Source organism: Cyprinus carpio, chromosome B8 (genome assembly GCF_018340385.1).
Source record: "Cyprinus carpio isolate SPL01 chromosome B8, ASM1834038v1, whole genome shotgun sequence".
Classification (NCBI taxonomy): Eukaryota; Metazoa; Chordata; class Actinopteri; order Cypriniformes; family Cyprinidae; genus Cyprinus; species Cyprinus carpio.
The window spans coordinates 20,093,123-20,107,514 of record NC_056604.1 but is presented as its reverse complement, the minus strand read 5'-3'; the positions used below and the strand labels follow the sequence as shown (position 1 = coordinate 20,107,514).

The 14,392-nt window shown below is 34.6% G+C and overlaps 1 protein-coding gene across 1 annotated transcript in view; it reads right to left on the bottom strand.

Annotated features, from left to right (window-relative positions):
* Window positions 1-14,392, bottom strand: part of LOC109098840 (transmembrane protein 132C-like) — a 196,338-nt gene that overhangs the window by 24,006 nt on the left and 157,940 nt on the right. Inside the window, exon 5 of the mRNA XM_042730040.1 lies at window positions 9,146-9,289. Coding sequence (XP_042585974.1) covers window positions 9,146-9,289 — 144 coding nt within the window. The remainder of the gene's footprint in view (window positions 1-9,145; window positions 9,290-14,392) is intronic.

The window sequence follows — 14,392 nt, the reverse complement described above, 5'->3', positions numbered from 1 at the left end:
ATATTTAAACCAGACTACCATAAGTTGCTCACCAAGCCTGCATTTTTTAAATAAAAAAATACAGTAAAAATTGTAATATTTTAAAATATTTTTTGATTCAACATAACTCTTGTCAATTGTATTATATTTTAAAATGTAATTCATTCTTGTGATGGATAGCTGAATTTTGAGCAGCCATTACATCAGTCACACAATCCTTCAGAAACCATTCTTTAATGCTGATTTGCTGCACAAGAACTTTTGGTTACTATTAAAGTTGAAAATGAGTAAATATTTGTTTTGTGGAAACAGTGATTCATTTTGTTTCAGGATTATCTGATGGAAACAAAATTAAAAATAACAGCATTAATTCGAAATAGAAATCTTTTGAAACATTATATACATCTGTTTTCTTACTTTTGATCAATGCGTCCTTGCTCAATAAAAGTATGCATATATATCAATAAATAATTAAAAATAGTTGGTAACACTTTATTTTACAGTTACATCTATTAGTTGTTTATTACTAATAACTATGACTTTTCTCTCAATAAATTCTTAATTTTCTGCTTATTTATAGTGAGTAAGGTAGTTGTTAAGTTTAGGTATTGGGTAGAATTAGGGATGTAGAATAATAAGGCATTAATATGTGCTTAATTTGCACTAATACATGGCTAATATTCTAGTAATATGCATGCTAATAAGCAACTAATAGATGTAACCGTAAAATAAAGTGTTACCAAATAATTAAATAAATAAATTTGACTGCCCCGTCATGACAGTAAAAACAAATGTTTGCCTGTTAGTGTCAGTGTGCATGAGTTGGCAGCAAACAGCTGAGCCAGGGCTCACAAGTCACGTTTCTTTTCCAGATGGCTGCTGAAAAAAATGGGTAGCAGTTTGGTTAATAATGATAAATAAAGTAAATAGAACAGCCCATCACAAGACACACACTCACAGAGAAGACAGAAGGGCGGCCTCATCCTCTTGTCAAAGAGTTATGATGCCGCATTCCAAAACCGTCCGTTTCATAAACGTTGGCGAAATTACTTGGCTCAGTGTTCCCTTCTGAGGCGAGCCTCAAATCACTATGACTGGCTCGGTCCGACTTTGATTCCTTTAACCAGGATCTGACAGGGATGGAAACTACAATTGCAACACACACCATCAAAGTGTGGCCAGCAGCAGAAAGATAAAAGTATGCAAGCACACACATACTCATACACACTGACACACGGCTGCAACTCCAAATTTTGTGCATAACCCTTACATATTAATAGAGCTCCTAGGCTTTTTTTTATTTGTCAAAAACATTTATTTTCCCATTTTTTTTTTCCTCATAAGGAATATTAGGTCTCAGTCTGTCAGGGTTTGAGAACTGCACAATCATTTCATGCTCCCCGAAGAGTAATTAGAAGATCCAGATCTTGGCCATCTATGTTAAAATGCTAATAGGCACTTTCCATGTTTACAGTACACTGACTTTTTTAAAGCATTAGAGGCACAAATCCCACGATATTCCCATGTTAGAAAAATAATGGATACAATTTAACATGAAATTGTGACACTCAAGATGAAACATGGTTTGGAGCCTTAAATAAATAATCTAAAACTTTATTTTTTTAAGCCATTTTGACTGCATTCGTCGGTTGTAGAGAGATTTTATTTAGTTTAATGGTACAGAACCAGACAAATAATTGATGTAAATTATAAATTTTGTTAACAGAGTTAAAAACCTCATTAAAATTATAATATTTAGTTTTACCTCCTGTGCATTCAATACTGTACTTTCTGAAAGTTAAGCACCTCTTTTCACTCCCCATTTTTTAACAAATTATCAATTTCAAGCCTTTGTACTCTATTCATGGAAAGTAGCAGTTCACTATCAGAAGAGACTTCTGAATAATGTCATTATACAGTAAGTACTTAAAAATTCAAGAGTCATATTCCTGGCTGTAGCTGAACATTACACACACTCCCAGAGCTAAGTGAGACATCTAATCCAGCATCAGAGCATCATGGTGTGTTGCTTTCTACACTTAAGGGCTGTTAGAGCCGTGAGAGTTTGTTTCATGCTTGTCTGATTGATAGAGTTGTCTGCTGTCAGAGTTTCCTCTTGCTCCAAAGCTTTATCTCTGTTACTTCAACAATGTCTGAGTGTGAAGATGCTTAGAAAGTTTTCTAGGGCTGCCAAAGTTAAGCTGTTGACATGATGACTTAATAGATTTAACACTGTTATATTCAACAGCGACCCCCCAAAAACTATGTGGACACTTCAGCCACACTTTAAAAAATCACACTAGAAGACAAAAATATAACACTTATTTTTTAATAGCAATTAAGTGCAGCTTCTGTGAATGATATCCACGTTTACAAATCCAAATACATTGGAAACACTGTAATAACTCAACAATAACATACTGTAGTGAGGGTCTCATTTATTAGCAAATGATGGAGAAAGAACTTATTAACTAATAACTTGTTCATAAACCAAATCCAAAGGGGACAAATGTCATTAGTAATATTTGTATGGTGGACATTCAGTTTAATTAAAATGCAATATGTATAAAAATACTCCTGAGTGAAACATGCAATATTTTAAAGGTTAATAAGAAATCCACTAGAGAGCTGCAGGAATATCAATAAAACAAGCTGATGCATATTATCTTGACTTCTTTCTTTAAAATAGAAACTGAATTAATTAAAACTATATATATGCAAACTTTATACATGCACAGTACAAATAAACTATATATAATATAATATATATATATATATATATATATATATATATATATATATATATATATATATACAAATACTGAAAAAATGCATCAAAGATTTTTTAAAAAAATATTATGTATTATTATGTATAATGTAGCCTATATAAAAATATTACATATTAATAATATTATATAATAATGGCTGCTGACCATTTTGCCATTCTGCTTTGCCATCACAGGAATAAATTACATTTTAAAATATATTAAATTTGAAATTATAATAGTATTTTAAAATATTATTGTTTTTACTGTATTTTCACTCTTAAAAATAAAGGTTCCAAAATAGGGTTTTTCTCAGCAATGCCATAAAAGAACCATTTTTGGTTCCCCAAAGAACCCTTTAGTGAATAATTTTTTTTTTCTTAGTTTGAAGAACATTTTAATAAGCTAAAGAAACTTTTTCCACTAAAGTACCTATTATGCTTTTGAAAGGTGCTATGGATGTTGAAGGTTCTTCGTGGAACTATCAATGTCAACAAAGGACCTTTATTTTTAAGAGTGTTGATGAGCATATGAGACTATATGTTTTATTACAACTTGTCTTTTCATAAAATGTAAACTGCAGGTAAATTCTAGAAAGTTCACTGTAACTACTTTGATGAATACAGCACATTTAAACTATTGCTACATCACTAACTCGTTCCAATGCTGTACTGCTCAGATCTATTGTTACAGACACACACAGGCACACAAACACACAACACGCAGGGCGTCATCATTAATCACTGCCATAGACTGGAGAATCTCACACCACAATGCTACAGCCATGACTATTCAGTCTGGAAAATTAACTACCTGCCAGACACATCCAATCAAGCAGCCATCAGAGGAACGAGAGGGCTGGACCATGAACAGGCGGCTTGTACATGGGTTTGACTGAGCAGGTCTGACAGCACAATTAACCGGGTCTTAAACTACAACTGTGTGGGTCCTCAGCGAAGGAGGGAGTTATTTATAATCAAAGGTGAATTACATCCAAGAAAAGTACTTTCAACTTTTACTTCCTCCTATTTATATTAAACACTTCATCTGCTACACTGGACATGGCTGGACTACTAATGTAGCTCCACATCGACTGTCTGCGTCACTTCTTTCGGGAGAACCTGTATTGTAAACTCACCTTTTTATGCGGTCATCAGTTTTACTTGACTGGCTCCCAATAGTGCTTTACATCAAACAACTCACTGGCTGTATTGAAAGATTCCCAGATAACACTTCCCTGTGCTCCACTCTATACAGCATCATGGTATATGGCCCAAGAATCATTGATTCCTAATACACACACATACACAAACCCACACATACTGTTTTCACCCAAAGGTTTTATTTTTTTATTGCAGATCCTTTGCAGTCTTCCATGTTTGAATGTATTCAAATATGCCATCTTGAATGGACACAATTATTTTATGTGTCCAATTTAACACTACTGATACTGCACACAACCTTCACAAGTTTTCACTAGTGTATTCCCAGAGAGCATTATCAAATGTTCTTGCCATCTACTTTATACGTGCATTATATATATATATATATATCATTGCTCAAAATCTAAAGAGCAGTGTATCTATATTAAGTGCTCTCTTGACTTTAAGAGGATTTTCTACTCTTATGATAAAGCAGCTATTAGTCATATTTTTCTGCCTTATAAAGTTCAATATAAAAATGCACTACGGCGGGTCATACAAAGGCTGTCCCTAGTACACCAGACTACTGATACTAAGCAACTAAATATATTTATGTCTTATGCATATATATTTCTTTTAACTGGGAATGCTGTCTCATTTTTTTTATCGGAGATGACAAATACAACTTTCTTTGTGCATGGCATAAACAAACCAATAAGAATCTCTCCATAACTGGCACAGATTAACCGTTATTTCATATTAGTTTCTAAGTCCATATATCATTTACAGACAGCTACATACATATTTCATTATCTTAAGCCTTAAGTTACACCTCAAATGACAAATAATTAATAGCATTGTTAATATTTATCCGGTCCTCACACTCTTTTTCTCAAATGCTTGGGTATACAGATCACTCACAACTTATATGGACTAAATGCTCCTGATATATATCCACCCCTATTAACATTTAAAGATAAACGCCTATTCAGCAAATGAGTCCATCCTGATTAATGACAACATTAGCGCTGGTACAGTAGTTTTGACATGTAAAGAGGTTCATATAAAAGTTGTATATTACTGTTATTGTTTCATTCTTTAGGTCAGACAGATGATGCAAATGGTCATGTAAAATTACCAAAATAATGACCATTTTGGTATGTCTAAGTGAACTTACAGGAGAATTAAATACTTTAATTCTCAAATTAATTTAAAGACTTTATGTAGTGTAAGCCTAAATGATTTCAGTAAACCTTAATAAAATGAAATGCATCAAAGTAACTCTTTTTAATGTACAGCACAACAACAAAACTGCCAAAAAGTAATTTCTCATTAAAAAGCAACGTTCATCCACCCTTCCTTGAACACAAGTTCCATTCTTCACCACATTAACTCCCCAAACCCCTACATAACAGAAACTTCCAAAATCCAACATAACGGAACATTAAACATTAAGTACAAAAAAGTTTCTCCTCTTTCTCATCTTACTTACTAAAATAATACTTCATTTTAAGACTTACTCTTCATGCAAAGCATGCTGGGAACTTGAAATCCCATGCCCAGGTTTAGTTAATGCCAACAACTATTCACATGGTCCCAGCACAATTAAAGTAAACTTCCATTTCACACATTTAAGTGGTTTGCATGCAATTACAAATGATGTGACAAAAACTTTATGAATTGAAAGTGTTGCACTAGCCCATCTAATAAAGTGAATTAAACAAGCAGAAAAACAGTTCACAAAGAAAAAGTGTTAGAGAAATATTAATATTATGCTAATAATATACAAAGCCTGTTCAAAGGTTTGGGGCATAAGAGACTTATTTCAAAAATATTACAAATCTTACTAAACCTCCAAATACAGAATTGTTCTGAATTTCAATCTAAAGTTAACTTTTACCAAGCACCAAATGTGATTAATAATTCGATTAGGCAGGTAAATAAAGTAGCTTTATTGGCCAGTTTACTTTTTATGAAGTGTCACAGTAAATTGATTAAATGTAAGTTTTTTAATAACAATATTAGATTAAATGCATTAAGGGAAAAAATTGGGAAATTGGGAAATGAGGATAAAGGGTTTTAGGGTGTTAGGTGGATGGATGAAAGGAGAAAATAAAAATATGAAAATGAGCACATTGTGTTTCTGTTTTTTGGGTGTTTATGTTGTTTTTTTATTTGTAAATGTAAAGTTGACATAGCTTCCAGGAATTTCAAAACTGAAATATGATGAGTGAGAATTACATACTTTAATCAAGGTCAACTATCAAACACTCGTATATGCTCTTGAAGTTCTCAGAAGTTGGAAATTGATCCAGCTGTTTGTGACAAGATTGAAAGAACTTCAGGCGCTTTGATTTGAAGTTGTTGTCAGAATGACCTTAGTTGCCAACATTCTCACAATTTGTGACAAAATCAGAAGAGATGTATTTACAGTCTACACTTCAGACATATTGAGCTGTGTGGCTAGTAACTCAAGCAGGTTACATCAGTAAAACTGATCAAACAAAGCCAACAGCTAGTCTGGAAACATGCAGAATGTGTGACCTCATGTCAGCAAACAACTGCTTTACCTTTTTTAGTCAGCATTTCAGAATACAATAGCTTCGTGGGGGGAAAAATGAATTAAACAACTAGCAACAGCACATGAATGTATATCTAGTGTGCTTTCACCAATTTTAAATCACTAATAAATTTAAAAATGCTATTGTTTTCTATTTAGCATGTAAGAACATGATATAATGCAGCACAATATAGCTATTCAAAATTTTGGCACTGCTGCTTAATCTAAAGAGATTGTGTAATTTAGTCTATTATGCACTGCATTTGTTTTCTTTAACTGTCTATTGTGACTACGGGCTGGCTGATGGGTTTCTGTATTAAATTATGTCTATTGTGACTACGGGCTGGCTGATGGCCCCCGCTACACTCTCTGGGTGACTACGGGCTGGCTGATGGGTTTCTGTATTAAATTAATTGGGAGAAAATGATACAACATCAGTCTCCAAGGAAATGGAAAATTCATATCAAAATGGTTATCTTTTTAACCCACTACAGTGACTGTGAATCAAAGCAAATTCATTATACACTAGTGTGTACACCCAGTCATCAATTATTTAGCTACAATGTCACACTTGTCTACTTAACATTAATCCCCATCCGTTAAAATGATTTGTCATTCTGCACATGTTTCATGGAGATATTTTCACATGATCAGCTAAGGTTTGATTGAGTAATTGCAATACGTCATTATACGCTCCAGTTTCCATAGCATGTTATTGTAAATGTAAGTGAACTGCTGAAATAATTTGTTAAAATTAGGACTCTGGGCTGAAAGAAAGGTGATTGTGCATTATGCACATTTCTGTTGGAATTATTGAATGTAAAAAATCTCTGCAATAGCAAAATGTTTAGACAAAAGTAAAACTAAAAGAAGACCACATTTTAAAAACCTCTTAAATTTACAGTTTACATATAATGCAATGTTAAACTATTTAATTTTTTTCAACATACTGTATATGGTAGGGTAATTTACAGTTAACTAATTAACAGTTTTTATTACTGTAGCAGAGTAGGTGATAAATAATGTATTGACCTGCATTGTTCTAGTCAGGCCACATAAAAGAGATACTCTGAAGCTGCAGTATGTAATTTCTGTCTCTAAATAATGACCGGTTTTACAAACACTCCCCCGTCTTTGGTAAAGTTAACAGTTCAAAGTTAAGTTTTAAACTGGAGGGACACTCTGACTTCAGGCTAAATATGTGCTTCATGAGGTGACATCTAAATTACTTGGTTTTATTACCTGGTTATTTAATGAGTGAATCAGCCTGACTACATTAGATTAAACCAGCGGAAGTCATTTTAAGAAACATATCAGGTCGAAATAGCTCCTTAAGGTAATAACTGCACATATTCCATTTCCACGGCATATCTGAAGTAATTTTCAAATCTTCAGCTATAGTATGAATTGGAATAAGCTAAAACTTTTACTCATAAATATGAATGAAATGTTAGGCTGAACGTTGGATGTAAACATATTCAACGTTTTGATCATTTGCATACGACCAGAGCCTTTAATGTTTTTAAGAGAGAGTTTCAGCTGAAGCACAGCTGTGTTTAACTGTGAAGAAATACACTGAAATTAGCAATTTAGAACATTCTTACGAATGTCGTTGGCATTAAATCACTCCCGCAGTGGAAGCTGATTGCGTGTAAGTCTTTTGGGTCATTTAAAATTAGAGAATTTCATGTCTAAACAACCTCAACTTAATAGGCCTGTCAAACACAAATTACCATCTCTAGAAAAAAAACATAAAATCCAGTCTTGTTTTGTCTCATGCGTAATCAAACATATCATAATTATATACGCTATGATTGAATCTGAGCTCATATGTGACTGGGATCCAGCTGGAGGCATTTGAAAGAAACCCAAAAAACAAGAATTATAGAAAAATCCATATCCATAATATTGTTTTTCTGTGAAAAATGGTCTTGTCTGAATCATAAGACAATGGTTTGAGTTAATATGCCTTAATGATGGAATTGATTCTTACAAATATGCAACTTTTTGATTTACAAGATGTTAAATGATGGCCTGGAGTTGTGTGGATTGCTTGTATATTATTATTATGATTTTTTTATCAGCTTTTTGGACTCTCATTCTGATGGCACCCATTCACTGTAGAGGATGATCCACTGGTGAGCAAGTGAACTGTGAGCAAATTTCCAAATTTGGGGCGAACTATTCCTGTGTGTCCAAAAATATTACATTCAGTTCACACTTACTGTATATGATTTCCGTAATAACTCTTTTTACCAGTATGCTAAAGTATACTTCTTTTTCACAAGGGACAACACATGACTTCTTACCAGCTTGTTGCAACATGCTCATATAGAAATAGAGAATTGGATCTCCATTAAACAAGTGTCAGAGTGAGAGCAGACAGGTGGAGACAGATGGCTGAGGACTGCCATTGAGATGCATTTTCTTTTAAAAGAACTTTCAAACAGATTCAAGTTCAGACTGATTCTTGAAGCATTTTTACAATTCTAATAAGTATCCTGACATGATGAATAATTATCACCTCCATTAATCACTGGAAAAACCTCATGCGATTTTGAATGAAATTTATTGTGAGCTTCATTTGAATCCTATCATACTGATTAAAAGTCAACATGACAACATGCTATGGTTTGTTTGTTCTTTTGAGTGAATCATTATGATTGAAGGAGGCAGGAATATTCACTCAGTGGACTGACCTTAACCACGTCTTCATCAGTGGACTGGCACTGCACAGCGTCTGACACGTCTGTAACCGTCCCGTCTGTGGCCACCGTCACCACCTTCACTGGCACCGCCACCGTCTTCCCGTTCAGCACGGCAGTGTTCAGGATCTCTGTTTCCTGTGACACACATACAAGAAATGTCTGAACGTTCTTACTGGCTTCATTCCATCAGTCTTTAACTTGTTCAGTCTTTCCTTTCTTCATTTATGCTTTGATTCATTCTGTCTGTTCTTTTTTCATTAGTTCAGTCATTCATTCATTAACCAATTTGTTAAAGGGATACTCCACCCCAAAATGAAAATTTTGTCATTAATCACTTACCCCCATATCATTCCAAACCCGTAAAAGCTCTGTTTGTATTTGGAACACAATTTAAGATATTTTGGGTGAAAACCGGGAGGCCTGTGACTGTCCCATAGACTGCCAAGTAAATAACACTGTCAAGGTCCATAAAACTTATAAAAGTCGTTGTCAGAATACTCCATCTGCCATGAGATGTGCAATCTGGGTTATATGAAGAGAAAGGAACACTTTTTGTAAGGTCAGAAAAAAAAAGACTTTATTCAATAATTCCTTTTTCAACAGTATCCTCTGTGTCTCTCCATATCACTGCTTTGATATTTAGCTTTGATTTGAAAGAAAACAGCGCATCCTTGTGGCATGGATGACACAGAAGAGCATACACAGTATACAGTGATATGGAGGGACACAGAGGAGACTGTTGACAAAGGAATTGTTGAATAAAGTTGTTATTTTTGTTTTCTTCGCTTACATATGTTCCTGTCGTTCATATAACCCAAATTGCATGTCTGATGGCAGATGGAGTATTCTGAAGACGACTTTCATACCTTTTATGGACCTTGACACTGTTATTTACTTCACAAAATTTTCATCCAAAATATCTTAAATTGTGTTCCGAAGACGAACAAAGCTTTTACGGGTTTGGAACGACATGGGTGTAAGTGATTAATTACAAAATTTCCATTTTGGGGTGGAGTATCCCTTTAATTCCTTCTTTCCTCTCCTTATTCTTTCCATACTACAGTTGTTCATTTATTGGTTTAGTTATTCCTATTTTTATTTCCTTTTAATCCTTACTTCATTAATCCATTGTTGATTTGTCTGTTCTTTTCTTCCTTTCATCAATCATTCCTCCTTCCGTTCTTCACTCTTACTTTCCTTCTTTCCAGTCATTTATTTTTCTTTCACTTCCTCCTTTTTTCTTTCCACCTGACCCATCATTTATTCACTGGTATAGTCCTACAGTTCATTCATTCCTATTCACTTCTTCTTTATTGATTTTATCCTTCCTTCCATAATTTATTCTTTTATCTGTTCTTTCCTTTCATAATTTATTCCTCCTCCTTCTGCATTCATTCAATCCTTCTTTCTTTCCATCCAACAAACCATCTGTCCATTATTTATTGTTTCAGTCTTTTCTACATTCATTCATTCATTGGTTCAGTCCTATTATTCATTAAATCCTCTTTCCTTTCTTGATTTCATCCTACTCTCTCCATACATCATTAATTCATTCTTTTATCTGTTCCTTCCTTGTGTCATTCATTCCTCCCTCCTATCCTTTCTTTTTTCATTATTTATTCTTTAATTTACTCCTTTAATTTTTCCATCCATTGATTATTCTGTTTCGGTCTTTCTTTCATTCCTTAATTCACTCCTTTTTCTATACATCCTTAATTCAGTGGTTCACTTTTTACTTACATCCTTTATTCATTCTTTCTTTCTATCATTCACTCATTCATCGTTTGAAACAACCTTATTTTCTTTCCATTCTTCCCTCATCTGTTTTGCCTTACTTCTTTCCATTCATTCAATCTTCCCCTCAGTCAGTTTACATATGTCCTTCATTTATTGTTTCAGTCTTGTTCATTCATGCATTCATTCCTTCTTTATATCCATCCATCATTCTTTTTTCTTCCTTCCTGTCCATTCATGTATTCTAACCATCCGTTATTCATTTTTTGCCTCTTCCTACATGTCCATTCATCCATCATTCTTTCCTCTTCTTCTCTTCTTTTTTAATTTGAACTTTGTTTCATTCATCCTTCCTTCCTACTTTCCACAGTACATCCCCAGTGAAGATGACATGAGTGAGATAGAGGCTGCAAAATGACTTTACAAAAGGAGCAGAAGAGAAGAAGTCAAAGAGTAGAGGATAGAGGCAGTGGGGCAGAGTGGTGCTGTTTGACGGTTCGGGGAGGGGGTTCATTAGAAGAGAAACTGTCCGAGTCCTTAACCTTTCAGCCATGGAGACACACTGTTTCAGACAACCACATAATTGAGACCATTACAGGCAGCATGAGAAACTCAGCCCCCATTGTGCCATCCCTGAGAGACAGGCAGACGTGGGTAATGTAGTCAATTTACCTCATTAACAGATCACTTTCAATTAACCAATCTGCTTGCCCTCAATGTCCAACAGCGGCAGCTTGGTTAATGCAATCAGATGGTATTCATTCACTGTAAGCGCCGTCTTTCCATCCTCATTTCTTTCTCTTTATTTAGCTCTTTTATAAGAGAGCGAGAGATGACATAACCTAATCTCAATGAATGCGTAATGACACGTTCAGCTTACCGCCATCTCACCAACTCTCTCCCTTATTATTCCCATTACCGCGAGCAGCACTTTTCTGGATCTCTATCCTGTCTCTGATGGTTCTCTCTTTTCGTACTTTTATGTGGAAAGAGAAGAAAAGAATAAGGAAAAATGAATTCGTCCTGACAGCTCTGCTTTTTCCCCCATACGATACTTTTTAAGCCGATCTGCTCTTTACAGGCTTGATTCCCTGTCATTTCTGTAATGCTATTACTGGAAGACTCTTTTTCGGTTTAATTCCTGGATCATGTCTGTGTGTATCCAGGCTTAAGAGACTGTGGTGTGTGTTTATGCTTTGATCCATTATCTCGACTCAGTTTGAGCCAGTCCTTTATGCCAAACACCGAGGTCACACTTCTCATGCGTCCCTCTAAGAATGGACTCATAAATGTTTGAGATGTTTTTGTGTGCTGAATAATTTAAGGACAGTGAAAGAGAGAAGTGAAATCTCTGAAGGCATTTTACTTGAGACAGAATTTGGCTCAGGGTAAATAAACGCTTATATGCGGACACAAATGGAAAACTCATGCAGTATCCCTTTGATAAATGAAAACTTTTTGCATTTTAAAATAAAGAATTATTAAGTTTATTTATGAACCTCTTTTCTCTTCCCAAAAGGAGGTTTTGTCATATTAAGCTAACTACGGGTGACATTTTTCAGCAAATATGTCCTTCAAGTAAGGTTAAGTAAGTTTAGATATACACACAGAGACCTTTTAAGTTCTATCAGTGAGGAACTCTCACAGATGCAGTGGTGTTCATATAAGATGCTCTCAAATGTAACCCTCAGAAAAACACCATTAGATTTAAAGCAAAACATGATTTGGCTGATTTAAGAGCATTTCAAACAAAGGGAGGGCCACTTCAAATTTAGTTTGTTTTACTACATTTTTGAGGACATTTTTTTATTTTTAAAGTTGGCCCTTGTGAGTATAGCTAAACGTGTACACACATAAAAGGGCTTTCCAGGGTACTTGACTCCGATCAGACCAATTCCAGACCAGTGTTTTTCTTTTTGCAAAATATATTAGAACAAATTAAATTAAAATATATATACAGTATCCAAATAATTTTCATGTCAATTTTTGTACATGTAGTGTGAAAAATGTGTCAAGAAATGGATCCATGTTTGTTTCATATGTTTAAAAATCATCAAAAACAAAACCTTTATACCATTTTCAACAAAAGTTTCAATTTAATGACTCCAAAAACGTAATGTAAAGTAACCATCAAGTAAAATCTGCAAAACACATCTCAATGATTAATCTGATTAATCTAACCTTGCCGTGTCATGAAAAGAAATGTACAGTAAATACTGTAAACTACACAACCCTTGAAACAGCCTCTTGGGTGTTTAATTCACTTAAGCCCACAATATGAGCACTTTGAGGGAAATCCCTGACTCATACATCACTAAACACTTCATCCACAGTCCCTCTCTCCCTTTATGCTTTCTGCCCTGAATGCCCCCAAGCCTCCGTCTGCCCTCCTGCAAAGATCATTGCACTTGATGGGCTAAATGGTTGCAGACCTTGGGAGAGAGCCAGAGCATGTGTACGTGCCTGTGTGCGTGCGGATCACTCGTCTGCGTGTTTGGGGTTAGGAGACTCACAGCAGGATAAATGTGAGCAGCAGGACATTAGCTGCTAGCAAGAACAAGATCGCTGCATGCTGGTAATAAGCCACAGTGGGACGTCAGTAGAGAGAGAAGAGGGCTGAGATGGCCACCACAATTGGATACAGACACAGACACGGCCATTATCAAAGTTGTGGGGTCGTACTGTTTACAGGCCTGTCCCCCGATGGGTTTTAATGGGCGAGATAGAAAGCCTGCTGCAGGGCAAGCCCAGGAGCTAATGGAGGAATTTATGAAACAAGCTCACTCTCAAGGACATTACAGTCAGATGCTGAATTCTGTCTCTTATGACTGCTTTTGTTCATTTTATGGACCTTGACTAGACAAATAGGCTTTTCTGGCCCGCTGCTTGGACACCTGAAAGGTCAATGTCGATAACGTGAGACTATACACTACTGAAAGTATTTTGTGATGATTTTGCCATACTTGTTATTTTGTTTGCAGACTAGCAAACAACAACAACAAACAAACAAACAAACAAACAAACAAACAAACAAAGAGTATAACAATCGGTAAGTTACTTAATTTTATGCATATCAGTTTAAACTGTATATTTTAGTGATTTGATTCAAAACAAAAAATTCAAAATTGATTTGTTGTGTCCTCACTTAAAAATATTTAGCATCTCTACTGTGTTAAATGTTTGAATTCAAATTTATGCAGCTAAATATTATAAGTATTATTATTATAACTATCTCTATATTTTTCAAGTACATTTTTTTACATCCTGAAAAAATGTATCACAGTTTCCACAAAAAATATTAAGCAGCACAACTGTTTTCAACATTGATAATAATAATAATAATAACAAATGTTTCTTGAGCATCAAATCAGCATATTACAATGATCTCTGAAGGATCATGTGGCATTGTTGCTTATAGATGTCCATAAAAATTAAACAAATAAAATAAAATAAATTCAGGTACAGATTATAAATTTACTGCAATTATAGTTTATTATACTATGC